The following is a 21096-nucleotide window of genomic DNA, read 5'->3' on the forward strand; positions in this document are numbered from 1 at the left end:
TCTTGACCTCAGAGTTTTACAGAACTTTTGATTAGTTTTTGATAGAATGGATAATAAAACAGCCTACTCTAACTAGATATGCTATGCATGATATAGAAAATATTCCCAATCTTTGCATAACAAATAGAAAACATAACACAGGAAATCCTCTCACTAAATTTATATGGCAAGTTAATAAGCAGATTAAAATTTGAAGGTGTATTAAACCAAAATTCATTATCAATTTTCATTTTAAGTCAGATTGTCCAACAAATATTATTTGTCTTGTTCTGTTTTAGGATCACAATTGCAATGCTCAAAACTTATTCTTGGCTCTTCATGTAAATCTCCTGACAGAGCTGTGGGAGCAATTTGCTCTGCTAGGGCTCTAAGTGGGGTCAGCCACATGCAAGGTAAGTGCCCCAGGCCCTTATTTTGAATAATATCCTACTCCAGTTTTAATGTATTTTTCAATAATAATTCAAGGATTATTTACTTATGAAAAATGTCTTGATAAAAATTAATGGCCAGAATGATAGCAAAGTGGATAGGGCTTGGATCTGGTGAACTGTGGTCCTATCTCTGGCATTGTCTAGTTTTCACCCAACAATAATCGGTCTAATTAATTCCTGAGCCCAGATACAGGATTGATCTCTGAGCATCGCAAGGTACGACCCAATCCGCCCCTCAAAAAAAAGTAAACTGTTTTAGGGGCATTCTTTATTCAATTTTCAAATATCAAAGGGTTATAAAGTTAATGGATCTACTAAAATGTAATCAGAATAAGCTGAATATTTCAATGTAAAGGATATCAATGAGACAATGGGCATATACTTTGACAGCTTTTCCTTGGTTGTTATTGAGGATGGCTCTTCTGACATCAATGGGTATGTTTGCTAAGACTTTAAGAAAAACTAGAGTCTATGTGATAGAGAGGAGGCTGTGACGTCATTTAGTTGACTAGAAAATCCTTCTTCTCTAAGTGGTGGTTGTGGTGGTGGCGATTGTGGCGGCGGGTGTGTTAAGAGCTGTGGTCTTGTTTGTGTTGGTGGTTGTGGGGGCGGGTATGTAGATGGGTGTGGCGGCAATTCCTGTGGAGGTTGTTTTGGGTTCTGTGGTACTTTCGTGTATTTCTCCTGGGTTTACAAAGGCTGATATGCAAGTTTCCTCATTAATGCAGACCCTTATGTTTTTAACATTTTCTACTTCATCATTCTTCTTACAAGTGACATTGGCAAAACAGGTGCAATCAAATTTGTCAGAAAACTGCTGTAGGTCTTCAACTGAGGGCTCCCCATATACTATGAACTTGTCACAATACGCAAACTTAATAACAAAATTCTTCGGGTTCAGGTGAAGATAGTCATTTGAATTCCAGTCTTTCCTCGTACAGAATCCTCGATCTTGGCAGAGAGCTTGGTGACATATTTTAGCTGCTAGAGTGACGTTGATTAAGTATGGACTCAGTGTTTCTCTCTCAAAAGTTTTTAGATTTCTGCAAGCAACCTGCAAATTTTTAGGAAATTCAGAATATTGAGGAGCAAGTTAGTTTACATGTGAATTCATTTATCATTAGAAACAGTGTATGAAAGCAAGAAAAACAAAAAGCAGAACAAAAATATAGAAAACTAATCTTCTTTATGGTTATAAGATATAGCATTTCAAATATATTTGATAAACATCTCTAAGTGAATTTCACATGCTATTTCAAGCCAGGTAAAAATTGATGAACATGCCCTATCTTAACTTGAGCCTTTCTTAATATTTGATGAATTTATGGCCCTGGGAAAGGTTATTGTGCCAGTAGCAAGAGTTCTGGGCCTATCTGTTGAAGACATAGCCCTTATTCAACTGACTAGAATGTAAATCAATTTAGGAATCTTTCATTTTTTTTTTTGATGGATAGGGTTCCTGAGTGATATATATGAGGTCTTCCATGTGCCACCAATACCACTCTGTGTGGTTGTGAATGCTCGTGAACCCTCTTGTAGTGACCTAGGGCTCTAGGACACCTCTAAAATCTCTGTCACACACAAATACACTCACACACACAACACACTGGCAACACTGCCTCCTCAGGACTAGCACTGAACTGCTGTTCTGGTTGACCAAACTCAGGGAGAGGCCCCTAAACCTTCTGAGGAACACTTGGAACCCTCATGAACACCACTCAGGAACCCTTCTCATGCCAAACAAAAGAAAACAAAATAAAAACATGGAATTACATTATTTTCTGACATTCTCTAACCATTAATTCATTAACTCACAACTATTACTCTTACTGACATTCTCAAATTGCCAATGAATCAGCTTGAAGATTACCATATTCTATTGATGATAAAGGACATGGAAAGTAAAACGTAAATTACTAATAAATGAAGTAGCATTCAAATAACAATAAAACGGGAAATCTAGGAGATATATATGTAATGAATTCCAAGGGTGACTATAGTGAGGCAGTATCAGTGGTAGAAAATAATCATGTTAAAATTGAAGGACTGGGGCAAAGAGAGAGTACATGATTAAGGCACTTGCCTTGTATGTGGTCAACTCAGATTCTGCCCTTGGCACCACATATAGTCTTTAAAATTCCACTAGGAGTGATCCCTGGGTACAAATGGGTGTGGCCAAAACAAAAAAAAAAAAACAAGTAAAGGACTATTTCTCCATAAATAAGACTGGAGATGTTCCGAGAATCATGATAGAAAAAAAAGTTAAGATTAAAATTAAAAAATAGAGGGTGGAAAATTAAAGTTTTTATCATGTCATATTAATTGTGAAATATGTTCTTTATTCTTCACTAAGGATAAAGTTCATAGAACTGTTTAAATAAAGGAAGCAGCATTGAGAATTTAAACTCTTTTTACATAGAATATTAGAGCATAGCAAGTAGAGAATATAAATTTGGGGAGACACTGGGGAAAATTAGAATATTACAGAAATTAAAATTTTTAATTTTCACCAAAATAGTAGTACAGAGGGCTGGATGATTGCTCTGCACGTGGCCAAACTGGGTTCAAATCAGCAACCCTATATTATACCCTGAGGCCCACCAGGAGTAATATCTGAGTGCTGAGTAGCAGTAAGATCAGCAATATCAGATGTGGTGAAAACAACAATTTTTTTTTGTTTCCCGACATTTGAAAATATCTATTGTTGTAAGCATCTAAATAGCTCTCTCTCTCTTAGTAATTTTTTTCTATTCTCTCTATTATTTGGTGATTATAGCAGAGAAAATAGTAGTATTTCGATTAGAAAAAATGGCAGAGATCATATTGAAAGAATTTCAGAGACTACTGTTATTTAAGTATTTTATATATATAAGTTAATAAGGTAAAATCATGACCTTTCTGATGGACAATAGAAGACAGTGTATCTTCAGATCTTACAGAGTAGCCCTTTCTCTGCAGTTACTAGAAAACGAACCTTTGCAATGACATCATTAGGTATTCTCCATGGCATATGGAACTGACCACATTTTTTACCACCCTATTCCTTCCACTCTGTGCTTCAATCACATTCACACTTTTCCCTCTTTCTTGAAAAGAACATTTTAATTTCAAGGCCATTACTCATGTCCAGAAACATGGTCCCTAACTTGCATTAATTTTAAGTTCCAATTTCACCTCAATAGATAGATCCACGCTGACTACCTCACATAGAAATATCCAACTCACACCTCTCTTTCTTACCTATACTATTTCATTACTCTTAGTGGCATATATCACCACTAAACCGAGTATATGTGTACCACATGAAAATGAGTTTACCTGTGAAGGGATTTTGCTCTGCTCAGGTTACATTTCTGGCCCCTAATTAATTTGTCTGTCATTTAATCATATTCATTCTTTAACACGACAAGTGCTCATGTTATTTCCCTATTAAGGACAGGAGGTTAAATATTTCAGGTTGTATAATTATATAGATTCTGACTTATACTACTTAGGCATGAATTATTACCATAGACAGTCCTAGATATCAAAACCAATGAGCATGTTTATGTTGTCCCCAAAATGTATTTTTAAAAACTAATAACAGGTTATGGGGTACAGCAATGGCACAGTGGGAAGGGCATTTGCCTTGCATGCAACTGACCTGGGTTTGATTCCTAGATTCCTCTCGGAAAGCCTAGCAATCTATCGAGAGTATCCCACCCTTACAATAGAGTCTGGCAAGCTACCTGTGACTTATTTGAAAATGCCAAAACCAGTAACAACAAGTCTCACAATGGAGACATTAATGGTGCCCACTGTAGCAAATCAATGGATGAGAGTACTACAGTGCAATAGCAGATATTAAATTTTAATTTACATTATAAAACATTTTATAAGATACTAGTATTTTGATCTTTTAATATGTTTTTAAAAATCTAAGTCATTATTAGTCTAGTAGTAGAACAACAAATAATGTCAGATAGATTTGACCCATGGTCATTGTTTGCTTATCTCTACAGTACACTATTGCTATTCAGTAGTAAATTTTGCCAAAACATAGTAAATAGTAAAATTTTATAAGAGTATTTCTATTACTATGCCAGGCAGCTGGAAAATAATGCTGTACTATGTCAGAAAATTAAGATTATAATTTCACTTTTGATTCTTCAAAGCAATCTAGAAAATTTCAACCAATTTCACTTTTTGTTTTATTTTTGTTTAATCTTATTAAGTAATTTATGACTGATCTTTTTGCTGACTAAACAAGTAATAGATTTCTCCCTTATTAAATAATTGTACAAAAGCTAGGATGATTGATTCAATTATTTTCACTGAACATATATCACTATTTCATTATTCAACATCGGCTCTGTACCTTAAAAAACAAAAGCATTCCCTTTATTTACTATGAATTCAACTTACCTCACTTTGGGCTATCGTGTAGCTTCCCCAGATGACAATTCCTGAGGCCCCAAGAGCCAGAGTTTCACCAATTGTATGCACAAGGTCAGTCTGGCAAATGAGATAGAAAGATTTAACAGACGTCATATTAAATTGTCATTCATAGAAAAGGAAAACCATAACTAAGTATGCCGAGTCAAATATAATTTAACTTTCTTCCCATCACTTATTACTATTTGACACATTCAAGGTCCTCCTATACCCAAAATACATGTCATTATGTTAATGTCTTCTATTGTCAAGAAAGTAAGCACCCACTTCCCGCTGCCATCTGCGTCCCCCCAGTTTCTGAAGTCACTCCCTGCTCGCCCTGCGCACCCCGTCTCCGGAACCGGCTTGTAACTGCGCACGTCCATCAGGTACGAGGACCATCCCTCGGCCACGCCCTCCCTTTCCTCCACTTCCCGCTGCTGTCTGCGTCCCCGGAGTTTCTGAAGTCACTCCCTGCTCGCCCTGCGCGCCCTGTCTCCCGAACCGGCCGCAGTTATTCTTTGCTACCTCAGCTCAATCGGTACTGTGTATTCCTTTGAAAACTCACTTTTCCGATCTCAAACACTTACCCAAAATAGCCATTAGCTTAGGCTGACAGTATAAAAGCTATCAGTGAATAAGGGAAGTTTAGCACAATCGGAGCCCCTTCTTCCCACAAAAAGGAAGAGGAATAAATAACTACAAGGTTCCAACTCTACACTTCCGTGACAATATGAAGAAACAGCGAAAATCCCCCCCGCGAAGAGAGGGGGAAGAAGAGGTACCAGAAACCTCAACAGGGGCTTCTCACATCTACGACCTCTCAGATAAACAATTCAGAGAGGAAATCTGGAGGAGAGTCGACCTACTCCAAGCAAATATGGAACAGACATCCAATAAATTAAGGAAGAGATGAATGAAGCGCTGGAACGGTCTACCAAGAAAATACAGGAAGAAATGAGAGCAGAAATGAGAGCAGAAATTTCAAACCTTCGAACGGAAGTCTCACAAATAAAGGAATCGGTAGATGAAATAAAAATCTCACTAGATGCCCTCAACAGTAGAATGACTACAGCCGAAGACAGAATCAGTGATCTGGAAGATGAGCTGCAGAAAGCTTATAGACAGCAACAAATCATGGCCAAAGACCTCAAAATGGCTATAGAGCGAATCAGAGCCCTGGAGGATGACTTCAAGAGAAACAACATAAGAATCATTGGAGTACCAGAACCGCAGGGAAGCAACCCCAATGAAAAAAACACAGTCAAAGATATCATTGCTAAGAAATTCCCAGAGCTGGAGAAGGCAGGCATCCAGATACAAGGAGTCCGAAGAGTACCAGCAAAAAGAGACCCGAATAAAAATACCCCAAGGCATATCATAGTCAGAATGACGGATACCTTGGATAGAGACACAATTCTGCAAGCAGCAAGGGCAAGGAAGGAAATCACATACAAAGGAGCACCCCTCAGATTTACGGCCGATCTGTCAGAAGAAACCCTCCGAGCCCGAAGACAATGGTGGGACATAGTGAAAAAACTCAACGAAATGAATGCCTCACCAAGAATACTTTATCCAGCTAAACTCTCACTCAAACTCCAAGGAACCATACACTACTTCTCGGATAAACAACAGCTCAGGTCCTTCATAGACTCAAAACCAATCTTGAAAGAAGCTCTAAAGGGGCTACTGTAAGACAAGGAGGAGCCCCATAAGAACAACAAATCCCACAGAAAGATGACACAAAACCACATCACAATAATCTCTCTCAATGTCAATGGCCTAAATGCACCTATCAGGAGACACAGAGTGACTAAATGGATCCGGAAATTAAACCCAACATTCTGTTGCCTGCAAGAAACACACCTGAACAAACAGAGTAAACATAGACTCAAAGTCAAAGGATGGAAAACAATCCTCCAAGCAAACAACCCCCATAAAAAAGCTGGAGTGGCCATCCTGGTATCTGACAACATAGATTTCAGGATGAAAAAGATCAAAAGGGACAGCGAAGGTCATTTTCTGTTTATCAAGGGATATGTACAACAGGAAGAAATCACACTCTTAAACGTATATGCTCCTAACAAACGACCGGCTAAATATTTAAAACGACTCCTAACAGACTTCAAAGAGGACATCACTAACAGCACAATTGTAGTCGGAGACTTCAATATGGCCTTATCGCCTCTAGATAGATCCACAAGAACAAAACTCAACAAGGAAACACTGACTCTGAATGAAGAAATTGAAGAGAGAGGCCTAATAGACCTATACAGGGCCTTACACCCCAAAAAGAAAGAATACACATTCTTTTCCAGTGCACATGGAACATTTTCAAAAATAGACCATGTACTGGGCCCCAGAACATACCTCAATCGAATCGGAAAAATAGAAATTGTATCAACCATCTTTTCAGACCACGATGCGCTGAAGATAGAAGCTAACCACCCACAAATACGGAAAATCAAATCAAACACCTGGAAATTAAACAATTCCATGTTGAACAATGAGTGGGTCAAGAAGGAAATCAAGGAAGAAATCAAAAGATACTTGGAAACAAATGAGAATGAAGACACGAGCTACCAAAACCTATGGGACGCAGCTAAAGCCGTGTTAAGGGTAAAATTTATAGCTCTCCAAGCATTCCTCAGGAAGGAAGAAAGGACCCACATAGATAGCTTGACTTCACGACTCAAGACCCTAGAAAAGGACCAGAAAAAGGACTCCAAACCAGACCGAAGGAAAGAAATAATAAAAATTAGAGCAGAAATTAATGACATGGAAACCAAAAAGACAATCCGAAAGATCAATGAAACAAAGAGTTGGTTCTTTGAGAAAATAAATAAGATTGATAAACCGCTAGCAAGACTCACAAAGAAAGAAAGAGAGAAAACTCTAATAAATCGAATCAGATATGAAAAGGGGGACATCATAACAGAAACCAGTGAGATTCAAAAGATCATTAGAGACTACTTTGAAGGTCTTTACGCCACAAAAAAGGAGAACCTAAAAGAAATGGATGGATTCCTTGATTCCTACAATCTCCCAACACTGAAGAAAGAAGACCTGGAATACCTGAATAGACCCATCAATGTTAAGGAAATTGAAACTGTAATCAAAAACCTCCCCAAAAACAAAAGCCCAGGCCCAGATGGTTTCACTGGCGAATTCTTCCAAACATTTAAAGCAGACCTATTGCCTGTTTTCCTCAAACTTTTCCAGGAAATTGAAAAGACAGGAACTCTCCCAAACAGTTTCTATGAAGCACATATCTCCCTAATACCAAAAGCAAACAAAGACACCACTAAGAAAGAAAATTACAGACCAATTTCCCTGATGAACACCGATGCGAAGATCCTCAACAAAATACTAGCAAATAGGATCCAACAACTCATCAAAAAGATCATACATCACGACCAAGTGGGATTCATCCCAGGGATGCAAGGATGGTTTAACATTCGGAAATCAATCAACATAATCCAGCATATCAACAAAAGTAAAGATAAAAACCATATGATCATATCAATAGATGCAGAGAAAGCATTTGACAAGATCCAACATCCTTTCATGATGAAAACCCTCGCCAAAATGGGGTTTGGAGGAACTTTCCTCAAGATAGTCGAAGCCATCTATCACAAGCCTACGGCAAGCATTATCCTCAACGGGGAAAAACTAAGGGCCTTTCCTCTGAGATCAGGCACAAGACAAGGATGCCCACTCTCACCACTTCTCTTCAATATAGTACTGGAAGTACTTGCGATAGCTATTAGACAAGAAAAAGAGATTAAGGGCATCCAGATAGGAAGGGAAGAAATCAAACTCTCACTATTTGCAGACGACATGATACTATATCTAGAGAAGCCTAAAACCTCTACTAAGAAACTCTTAGAAACAATAGACTTATACAGTAAAGCTGCAGGCTACAAAATCAATACCCAAAAATCCATGGCCTTCATATATGCAAACAATGAGGCAGAGGAAAGGGACATGAAAAAAGCAATCCCATTCACAATCGTGCCCCAGAAAATCAAGTACCTCGGAATCAGCTTAACCAAGGAAGTAAAAGACCTTTACAAAGAAAACTACATAACACTACACCATGAAATCAAAGAGGACATGAGGAAATGGAAACATATACCCTGCTCGTGGATAGGGAGAATCAATGTTGTCAAAATGGCAATACTCCCTAAAGCATTATACAGATTCAATGTGATCCCTATAAATATACCCATGACACTCTTCAAAGAAATGGATCAAGCAATCCTGAAATTCATATGGAATAACAAACGTCCAAGGATAGCTAAAACAATTCTTGGGAAAAAGATGATGGGAGGCATCACCATCCCCAACCTCAAACTTTACTACAAAGCAGTAACAATTAAAACAGCATGGTACTGGAACAAAGGCAGAGCCGTAGACCAATGGAACAGGGTGGAATATCCCTACACACAACCCCAAATGTATGACCATCTAATCTTTGATAAGGGAGCAAGAGATGTGAAGTGGAGCAAGGAAAGCGTCTTTAACAAATGGTGCTGGCACAACTGGACAACCACATGCAAAAAAATGGGTTTAGACCTTGACTTGACACCATGCACAAAAGTCAGATCAAAATGGATTAAAGACCTCAACATTAGACCACAAACCATAAGGTACATTGAAGACAATGTCGGCGAAACCCTCCACGATATTGAAGATAAAGGTATCTTCAAAGGTGGCACTGAACTAAGCAATCTAGTAAAAACAGAGATCAACAAATGGGACTACATTAAACTAAAAAGCTTCTGCACCGCAAGAAATACACTGACCAGAATCCAAAGACTATCCACAGAATGGGAAAGGATATTTACACAATACCCATCAGATAAGGGGTTGATATCAATGGTATATAAAGCACTGGTTGAACTCTACAAGAAGAAAACATCCAACCCCATCAAAAAATGGGGCGAAGAAATGAACAGAAACTTTACCAAGGAAGAAATACGAATGGCCAAAAGGCACATGAAAAAGTGCTCTGCATCACTAATCATCAGAGAGATGCAGATCAAAACAACCATGAGATACCACCTCACACCACAGAGACTAGCACACATCCAAAAGAACAAAAGCAACCGCTGTTGGAGAGGATGTGGGGAGAAAGGGACCCTTCTTCACTGCTGGTGGGAATGCCGACTGGTTCAGCCCTTCTGGAAAACAATTTGGACGACTCTCAATAATTAGATATTGAATTCCCATTTGACCCAGCAATACCACTGCTGGGAATATATCCCAAAGAGGCAAAAAAGTACAATCGAAACAACATCTGCACATGTATGTTCATCGCAGCACTGTTTACAATAGCCAGAATCTGGAAAAAACCCGAATGCCCCAGAACGGATGACTGGTTGAGGAAACTTTGGTACATCTATACAATGGAATACTATGCAGCTGTTAGAAAAAAGGAGGTCAAGAATTTTGTAGTTAAGTGGATGGGCATGAAAAGTTTCATGCTGAGTGAAATGAGTCAGAAAGAGAGAGACAGACATAGAAAGATTGCACTCATCTATGGTATATAGTATAACAGAGTGGGAGACTAACACCCAAGAACTGTAGAAATAAGTACCAGGAGGTTGACTCCATGGCTTCGAGGCTGGCCTCACGTTCCGGGGAAAGGTCTACTCAGAGAAGCAATCACCAACTACATTGTAGTCGAAGGCCATGTGGGGGAAGGGAGTTGCGGGCTGAATGAGGGCTAGAGACTGAGCACAGCGGCCACTCAACACCTTTATTGCAAACCACAACAGCTAATTAGAGAGAGAGAACAGAAGGGAATGCCCTGCCACAGTGGCAGGGTGGGGTGGGGGGGAGATGGGATTGGGGAGGGTGGGAGGGACGCTGGGTTTACGGGTGGTGGAGAATGGGCACTGGTGAAGGGATGGGTTCCCGAACTTTGTATGAGGGAAGTATAAGCACAAAAGTGTATAAATCTGTAACTGTACCCTCACGGTGATTCTCTAATTAAAAATAAATATATTTCCAAAAAAAAGAAAGTAAGCACTTCAAAGTTAAATAAACTGAATTACTACATACTCTAAACTATGTGTTTCCGTGGATAGCAGACATGATTAAATTATAAACTAGTCAGAGCCTTATTTTATACTTATGCTGATTAATAACTGTGTAGGCTTGTTCTTAAAGGCTATTGAAATGAATTTTAGGTGCCGAGGGATCATAGGTTGGGTAGGGCACTTACCTTGCTGCCAGGCTACCCAGGTTTACTGCACTCCATCTCATGCTGTCCCCAAGACCTATCAGAAGTGATCCCTGATTGTAGAGCCAGAAATGTGCCCTGAACATTGTCTTAAAAATAGAAACAGGGACCGTCTGCGCCTAAAGACTTTGATTCCAAAGATGTAACACATTCGGGTATCCAGCGCAGCACCCGAGAGCGATGCACTGGGACACCAAACTGGGCTACAACTCGGTGCTGCTGGGGGTGGATTTTTTTTTCCTCCTCACCCTGTCTTCCTGCATGGAAAGCGGCGGGCTGGCGGCACCATGTGGCAGGCGCCATCTTCTGTAACTCCAGACCCACAGGTAATCGGATTTTACTTTGGGGGCTCCCAGGAACTCATGGGAAGGGTGCGTAACCGGCACGCCTTTGGCCCAGATAAACCCGGAGCCACTGAGCACGAATCGGACCCTCTGCGCCTAAAGACTTTGAATTCAGAGACTTCTTACAGCAATGCACTGGGACTGTGAGATGGGCTATGTAATTTCTGGCAGAATTTTCCGTGGACTTTATACAGAAATCCAAAACCGCGCGGACGCTGCTGCGTCCACGCGACTTAACATTTATAATTGTCAGCAATGTGAATCGGTTCCATTTGAACAGGTCTGACTTGGGGGGGAAACTCCAAATAATAACAGTAAGTTTTTGTTGAAAATATTGAAGGTTTTTAATGTAGCAGCCACCTCTGGACTGTGAACTAAGCAAAAGCCCCACGCTGGCCGACATGGCGTGGCGTACAACATACTATGAGGCGCAGGAAGGGGGATAAGGGGGAGAAAGAAAAAAAAAAAGGGAAAAGGAAAAAGAAAAAAAAAGAGAGAGAGAGAGTTATGTCAACTATAGTGAGTTTTGTGTTGAATTATGGAATGTAATCAAGGTAAAGAAAAAATGAAGTGAAATTCATTAGTTATACAGTAGGGGTTAGGGGGTGGGGGCAGGGGGTATGCTGGGGTTTCTGGTGGTGGACTGTGGGCACTGGTGAGGGGATGGGTGTTTGAATATTGTGTGACTGACATATAAACCTGGGAACGTTGTAACTTTCCACATGGTGATTTAATAAAAATTTTTTAAAAAAAAGATTGTAAAAAAAAAAAATAGAAACAAAAGCAGATAAATTCTAAGGCCAGACAGGCACTAAAAAGCACAGAGCTCCTGCCTTGCAAATGGCAGAACTGATTTGATCCCTGGCACCGCATCTAGTTCCTCAATCGTCTCCGGAGTGATCCCGAGTACAGAGAGAGGAGCAAGTACTCGGTACAGTAGGATGACGCTCAAATAACTAACTAAATAAATAATAAGTAAATAACTAACTAAATAAATAATAAAGATATATTTTATTCCCTTCAAAAATGCAATTCAATTACACTAAATAGCATTGTGAAAAATTTCTTGTAGTTACCTTACCGTGATTTACTTACCTCAGAAAGAAATTGTGTCCTATCATCCGTATAAACAGAACGCATGTATACAAAAACCGGAAGTGGATTATCTCTGTTGCGTACTTTAGAAATCCGAAGGGCTTCGTTAACACGATTTCGGGAATAGAGTGCAGCCTTTTGGCTATCCCTTAAAGCTGTATTCAAATAAATGGACGGGTAAAGGGCAGTGGTTCCATTCCATAACCAGTCCAGCTCATTATTTCTTTTCTTCTCAATTTCAGGGCAACTTCCATTGTAGGGGTCGTTACGATAATTATTGTTGAAGCAATCAGGATAATTGTGAAAACCCCAATAATATTTTGGTCTAATGGTCTGAGCCAACTGCAAAGTCTTCAGCATATAATCCCTTGCTGCGTCTTCAAATATTCTTTTGGCTATAGCCTCGACATCTGCCTCAGGAAAGGTTGGATGAGCCTTCTTAACCAACTCAATTGATTTATTCCGGTAAACCATTCTATTACCCCTGTTCCTTATCCAGATAGGTTTCCACTCTTCTAAGTCTATCACAGCCAAGCCCAACTTATCTTCTGGAAAGAGACGGATAATATCATACTCAGTCTTTTCCAAGTGTGCAACTAGATTTCCCAGTTGAGGAATTGCTCCATGTATTTCCTGTTTTGTGACAAGGTTGATGTAGGGAAACACACCAATGTTATCGACGTAAAGTAAGGTAACATTTTGACCTTTAACAGCGAATCTGGGGTTTCCTATTAATGAAAATAATCTCACATCCACAGAAACATTATAATCTTCGAAACATACATCATCTGGGCCATTCCAGGCTAAGACATAAGTTGTCTTAGAGACAATCGGAGGGGCTCTGTAATCCTCAGTCAAGAAAATTGGAAGAAAAAAGAAAATTAACATTGCCTTGGATACTCCACTGAACTCAACAAACCTCCTGGCCAACAGCACTTCCATGATCAAAATAATGACTATTAAAATCACTTCTTCCTACACTGTTTGTTTAATCAAAAATTAATGTAAGCAATAAGCATAGAAAGAGATAATGAGCATGTTCCATTTAAAAATTATTCTTCACACATCATGTTTCAGATATGTCTTGAAGTTGTTCCTCTGTAAGAGAAAATAAAAGGAAATGTGTAGATTGACTGCATTTCTGTAACAGGGGTGAAAAAAATGTCCTCTTCTCAAACCTTGGATGCCTAAAGTTTAATTTATATATAATTTTTGAATATAGAATACCTATGCTGTGTTCAAACATATATGTGTTTGAATCAAAATAATTCTTTCCGAATTTAAATTCTATAGTACTTTGTATTTTTTTCATCTCAAACCATTACTGAGTTTTTAGAAAAATTAATATAGGTATTTATATTTTAATCTCCCAGGCAGTGAAAAATTATTTCACAAGCAATATCAGGGAAATCTCTTTTGATTTAAAATTAATTATCGGAACACTTACTCTGATTGTTATTTATGAAAGACCACTTTGAAATTTTCTAACACATCCTTGATATGACTTCTCAGAATTGTGAGAAAGTATTATTTTTGATGAAGCAAAGTCAAAAAATGAGGACTCAAAGCCAAACACACAAAAAAAGTCAGAAGTTTCTTCTATTTTTAAATCAACTAAAAGTTCTTCCTTTTTTATGAAGAACAAGTGTTCTTGAAAATACTGGTCTGTTATATCTTTAAAAAATTTACTCTCAGGTTTAAAGTTAACAAAACATTTTATGGATCTATGTTTCACTGAAAGGAAGGGTTCTGTCCTTGTTTCATTACTTAATGTATGATTTTGGTCTCATATTCTTTGATAAGCAAGATTTACTGTCAATCTGATTATCAACAATAAAGTAAACATACGAGATAAAAATTAGTCTAACTAAAGATAAAAAATTAAACAAATACTACATATAATATTTAGTATTTTCATAAACTACCTGTAAGAAAATATATTTAAATGTTCCATGTCTCTGTGAGAAAATCAAAATCTCTCTTACTAAGCTAGTAGCATATAGCAATTTGAAAGTATGACAATTTCAGTTTTCAGGAATATCATTGGTACTTACCATAGTAACATCTATTCATTCCTAGTAATAGAAGATACCATTTAAAATGAGAAACAATGAGAGTATAGAATGAGATTTTCAGTTATATTATAGACTATCACTTTAGATTATAAACTAATTTTTCTTTAATACTTAAATGTTGTGAAAATGTTTTATAAAAATTGTTTGTGATATAGACACAGTTTCCATATTCAAAAGCAGAATTGCATGGTATACTCTCAGTCCCTATGGATATAGGAATTTGCCCTCAAGACAATGTATACCTGCCTACAGTTAATAATCCACTAATCTATTATATTCTAAGAAAGTATTTTTATGTCCCCTGAGTTAGTTTTAATTTCAAAAAAAGCATTGGCACATTACCTGTATCATAATGTCACTAAATGACCTGAAAACATAAAATTAGTGTTAGAACAAAAAATAGAGGATGAGGCGAGATAGTAAAGGTATTAAAATATATCTTTCACATGACTAAGAGAACCTGGTTCAATTTCAGACACTATATGGATTCCTGATCATTGCTGGGTGGGACCCAAGAGAATATGGAGCACTGTGAGACTAGGCCATGTAGGACCCCAAGCACCACAGGGGCAGCCCAGGTAATTCCTGACACTTCAGGTCCAGAAGAGCCCTGAATATGCAGGCCCCAGCCTTGGATCACTAAAAGGGGACCCCAGAATTATGGGAGCCTGAGCACCCCTTTTGAACTTCTCCTTTAAAACATAAGAGCATGAGCAATTACAGAGATACTGCAGGGGAAAAGGCAGATGGGTGACCACTTTGATATTCAGCACTACATATCCCCGTGAGTCAGAGGCCCAGAGTAAGCCCTGAATTTAGTCTGTTTGCATCAAAACAAAATAAAATTTAGTTAATTTTGATTAGAATTTAATAAAATTGAAAATGACACTTCAGAATTTCTTGATCAAAAAAATTATCTTTAAAATAAAGTTTAGAATCTTCGCCTTCCGGATTCATTTCATGAAACAAGGACTTTTTGAAAATTTCAGAGCATTTGTTGCTCGTTTCTAACACTTGCTGGTTTCAGTCATAATCTAAGTTTACTGTGCACTCTGCACCAAATGAGCTTGCAAATAAAGAGCACTCAAACCTGCATCCTCTCTTACCATTCCTTTGGGTTTGTAGTGCCAAGCTTCAAATACCAGACCTCACACATGCCAATAAAGAAATTTCAAAATACAAATATGGAATTATATCTTTACATTTAAATATTGGCGATAAATAATCATTGTTGGAAGGGGAAAAATATAAGAAATATTTGTCATGAAAATTTGGGATTGCCAGTCAGGGATCACTGATCTCAAGAAGCCTTTGGTTAGCGTAATGACAACTTCAGATACTTTCCACAATGATCATTACTATCACACTGTGGAAGATTTAAGTATGAAATCTGAATATTTCATCAAGATCAAGAAACAAGTAGTGTCAATAACTTGGATATTAAATGAGTGATAGATGGGAACAGGATAAAATAGACAATGATTGGCATGAGGGTGATTTTGACACCTACCCTATCACCACTGCATAGAACAACTTCGAGGGGAAAAAAAACAAAAGTGAAACAATGACCTTACTAGACAGATATGGAAGATGTGGATATCAGAAGAAGTATGATAGATTCCTCAAAAACTTTAAGTGTATATTCTTTTTTAAAATACAAGTGAAACATCCTACAGGATAAACCATTCTTGTGTGCACAAAATAAGCTTCCATATAGTCCAAAATTACAGAAACCATATCAAATATATTGCAGGTCCATGTTGTTTTGAAAGTGAAAATTAAATGCAGCATGAGCTGGAGAAAACTCGGACACTTCGAAACCAAACAACTTACAACTGGTCAATGAGTGTTCAGAGAATAAATTTAGGAAGAAACCACTAGATTCCTGAACACAAATGAGAATGAAAACATGAGTTACTAGAACATATGGGACTCGGACACTGCTAAAATATAGACTTTGTTCAGAGGAGCTCCCCACCCACAGATAGGTGTGCACTCCTGTGAGAAGGCCACAGTTCCAGGACCTCCTCATCGCTAGACTCTATACCTCTCTGTTGCTTTCGACCTCAAAGTTGATAACACCCGATTATTCCTGACTCACATTTTGTAATCTCAATGACTTCTTGATAGTACTATAACATTTAACCATTTTAATTATTATTAACTTATGGATGTAATGGACTGGAGCAATAGCACTGCAGGTAGGGCATTTGCCCTTCCTTTCAAGTTTTATTTTAAATTTTTTCAAACTAGTTACATAATCAGGCCCAAATTATTTTTTACGGATCTTTAAAATAATATTAAAAAGGATAAGTATTGAGTCATACTAAATCTTGGTTCAAAAAAAAAAGAGAACCCATTGAGTGTTGAAGGTAAGATTTCAAGTATATTTTTGAGTACTGGGACACCAAAACCAATCCAACACCAAAAATAGATACCAGAAAACCCAAGTCCACCCAGGACTGAAACCTTTTTGACTTCTCAACTTTATGCCGTTCTAAATATTCTGAACTAAACTGACTGAAAAATCTCATCTGCATCAAGTAGACTTCATTGGGGACAGCTGTTTCATTTCACTTTGTATAAATTTTGTATTTAACTGAGAACTCAGATCCCTTTCTAATATTTCTTGGGCCTGTGTCTTGAGGAGTGTGGTACAGTCCTAAAGCTTTGTAATAAATATTTGTAGCAGTGAAGCTATTCCATCTCACCAAAGCTCATCCCTGAGCCCAGAGACAGAAGTACTGCTGGGCATGACCAAAAACAAACAAACAAAATGGACAAGAAACGTAAATAATAGAGCAACAATTACCATGTTATGTTATTATGTTAAGTAAGATGTTATCTACAAACCCCTTTAGACAAAGCCTGTGGAGGGATTTTGAACAAGGCAGGGACAAATGTGGGCCAGAATAAATTCACCTACCTCAGATAACCTTCCTCTTTTCATTCATTTTTGTTTGTTTTCTTTGTGGGCTATCCCAATGCCATATATCCCATGTCAGGGCTTACTTCTGGCTCTCTGCTCAGTGATAACTCTGTAGATTCAGGTGTCAGTGTTGGGTGAAGGGGGTTGGAACAAGCAGTACCCTGTGCAAGGCAAACACTCTACTTGCTGTACTTTACCATAGGCTTTCTATTCATTTTCTTAATGAAGTTTCTTGTCTGTTTTTTCTAAATGTATTATTATCCTTAAAATCATTGCGTTTGCTTGGCAATACCACAAATTAGTGTTGTTTCTTAAATACTGTAGTGCTGTCCTCCTAAGGGGGCAACAGTAACATCTCCATTGTGAGTCTTGTTGTTACTGTTTTAGCATATCAAATAGGCCACAGGTAGCTTGCCAGGCTCTGCTGTGTGTTTCTTTAATACACATACATAAATTTATAGTTGAAACTGATACTTTGGGAGTCTTATTTTGTTTTCTTTTTGGTTTTTTATGACTTGACATATATATAACGTATATATATAATATGTATATACATATATATGCTTTTCTCCTGCTAATCTGATCTGTGAATTCATGGTATTCAAGTATCTAAGAGCGAGGCAAAATTCTTCTTATTTCTTTAAAGTAAATATGAAGGATAATAAAAGAAGGGCCTCATGATGTAACTAATTTGAAATCAAACTCATGTAATGATTCACAGAACTGCTAACATTAACTATTCTCAGAAAAATGTATTTAATCTATATGAATCCTGAAGGAGTCACTTTGGTGGAGGAAATTCAATGCTAGCAAATTCAAATTTTCTGAGTCAGATATGAAGCTGAAACTCTTCTGTAGTAATGCATTTATCTCCACATGGGAGACCTGAGATAAATCTACCTCAGAAAGTTTTCATAAATGATGACTGTTATTAGCAGAGCAGAGAGATTGAGGTCTCAGTGGGCATTTCATTCACTGAGTTGCCCACTTATCTTTGTGAAGTGTTCCACTAAGAGAAAAATCCATTCAAACCCACGTTTCAAGCTATCTTCTTTTTGCCTAGCCTAATCGAAACTTTAATGCTCGCTAAATAGTCTTTTTGGAGTACTTACTTTAATTTAATTCAGATAATTGTGATAAATAGATGGGATGCAAACATATGGCTTTGAAAATAAAAAATGGCAAATGGATTATTAATATATAAGTCTGATAGTTTTACATTGTGAAAATTTTGGTCAAGCAGTCTGCTTTTAGTTTTATTTCAGAGAAGAGTGTTTTCTAAAACTCAAGAATCATTTGTTAAAAAAAAAGGGATTACTCAGAATCAAATTTAAAGAAACTGATTTTGACTACTTGCATGTTCTTTACACCCACAAAATAGGAGTAATCACTAGCAGTTATTATAGGTTTGTTATAAAAATAAGCTGTCCAGTAAGTATGCCACATATCATAAAGTATGATATTGATGTTAACCATAAAAGTACATTAATTCATAACATGAAATTCTAAGATCACTAGAAAGAATCCTTAGTAACTATAATATTCTTAACTGCTATACAATAAATAAGAACTGGATCCCATTTACCCTTGTAGATGAGAAGAGCAGGCAGTTTTTTTGTTCATTCACCAAGAACAGAAGAAATCAAGAGTGCCCTCCAATAAATGCCTGAGAGAAGAACAACCGGAAGCAAGTCAGTGTTTGGGTGATAGCCAGCTAAGAACTTTGTCAGGTGATAACAAAATGGGAGTGTCCCCAAGACTCACAACTGAGAAAACACAGAGCAAATCAAGGAGATCTTGCAGGACGGGAAAATCAACTGTGAAAACATTTAGGAATATGTTTAGATGTTAAGATGGAAGTTTTGTTTCAACTCACCTATATGTTAAAGAATTCAGGCCACAAAAACATGAAGTTTGGAGTGAGAACATATTGGATTGGGTAATGGGATGATTATCTTGATACAATTACTTTTGTTATTAAAATCAAATTATAAGGTTTAGTAAAATATTTCAAGTTCACATGCCTAGTTGCCATCAGTATTAGCATCTCTTTCTTTTGTTTTCAAGAGTATAACCATTTAAGTAATGATCACCTGGTCATCTTTAATAAGAAAATTCTTGGTTAAAAGGTATCAGAAATAAGTATACTTCATATAAAATAAATATAATCAAACATGCTAGCATTTGAGAACTCATAACAAACAGCCTCACTTAGTTTAACTTGGTGTTTCTGAAGTTATTGAATTGTGAAACCACATTTTCCCACAAGATTGGTGACTTTTCCACTTACCTCTACTAAGGTGTCATATATAGGGACACCAATGACAAGGCATTACTGATATTGAAATCAAGCTTTCCATATGTTCAACAAAGGTTGAGCACTGCCTTCTAGCATTACATTGAATTTGGAGTCCTTAGGTGACTGGCCAAGACACACCGTGAGATACTTACAAGCTTTCATGTTAGGGTTACAATCTCACAATGATCAAACACCCATTCCTCCACCAGTGCACATTACCACCACCAATATCCCAGGCATAAACCCCCTTTCCCACCCTCCCCCTGCCGCATTTGTAGACAATATTCCCCATAATCTCTATTTTTGGCATTAAAACTTGAAAAAGTGCTCTACATCACTAATCATCAGAGAGATGCAGACCAAAACAACCTTGAGATACCACCTCACACCACAGAGTCTAGCACACATCCAAAAGAACAAAAGCAACCGCTGTTGGAGAGGATGTGGGGAGAAAGGGACCCTTCTACACTGCTGGTGGGAATGCCGGCTAGTTCAGCCCTTTTGGAAAACAGTATGGACGATTCTCAAAAAACTTGAGGTTGAGCTCCCATTTGACCCAGCAATACCACTGCTGGGAATATATCCCAGAAAAGCCAAAAAGTATAGTCGAAGTGACATATGCACTTATATGTTCACCGCAGCACTGTTTCCAATAGGCAGAATCTGGAAAAAACCTGAGTGCCCTAGAACAGATGACTGGTTGAAGAAACTTTGGTACATCTATACAATGGAATAATATGCAGCTGTTAGAAAAAATGAGGTCATGACGTTTGCATATAAGTGGATCAACATGGAAAGTATCATGCTAAGTGAAATGAGTCAGAAAGAGAGAGACAGACATAGAAAGATTGCACTCATCTGTGGAATATAGAATAATAGACTATAAGACTAACGCCTAAGAATAGTAGAAATAAGTGCCAGGAGGTTGTCACCATGGTTTGGAGGCCGTTCTCTCATTCTGGGCAACTCAGAGAAGGGAACAGCAAGTAAAATGTGGTTGTTGGTCATGTGGGGGAAAGATGATGCGGGCCAAATATAGACTAGAGACAGAACACAATGGCCACTCAACACCTTTATTGCAAACCACAACACCTAATCAGAGAGAGAGAACAAAAGGGAATACCCTGGCATAGTGGCAGTGTGGGGTGGGGGGAGACGGGACTGGGGAGGGGGGGTGGGATGTTTGGTTTACTGGTGGTGGAGAATGGGCACTGGTAAAGGGATGGGTTATCAAACTTTGTAAGGGAGAAACATGAGCAC

General features: G+C 37.9%; 1 protein-coding gene across 1 annotated transcript in view; it reads right to left on the reverse strand.

Moving 5' to 3' along the window:
* Positions 1-957: 957 nt before the first annotated feature.
* LOC129402473 (hyaluronidase PH-20-like) overlaps positions 958-21096 on the reverse strand; it is a 50652-nt gene continuing 30513 nt past the window's right edge. Inside the window, exons 3-5 of the mRNA XM_055129185.1 lie at positions 12534-13261; positions 4836-4925; positions 958-1485 (exon numbers count right to left, since the gene is read on the reverse strand). Of these exons, the coding sequence (XP_054985160.1) occupies positions 958-1485; positions 4836-4925; positions 12534-13261 (1346 nt within the window). The remainder of the gene's footprint in view (positions 1486-4835; positions 4926-12533; positions 13262-21096) is intronic.

Source organism: Sorex araneus, chromosome 1, assembly GCF_027595985.1.
Source record: "Sorex araneus isolate mSorAra2 chromosome 1, mSorAra2.pri, whole genome shotgun sequence".
Taxonomy (NCBI): domain Eukaryota; kingdom Metazoa; phylum Chordata; class Mammalia; order Eulipotyphla; family Soricidae; genus Sorex; species Sorex araneus.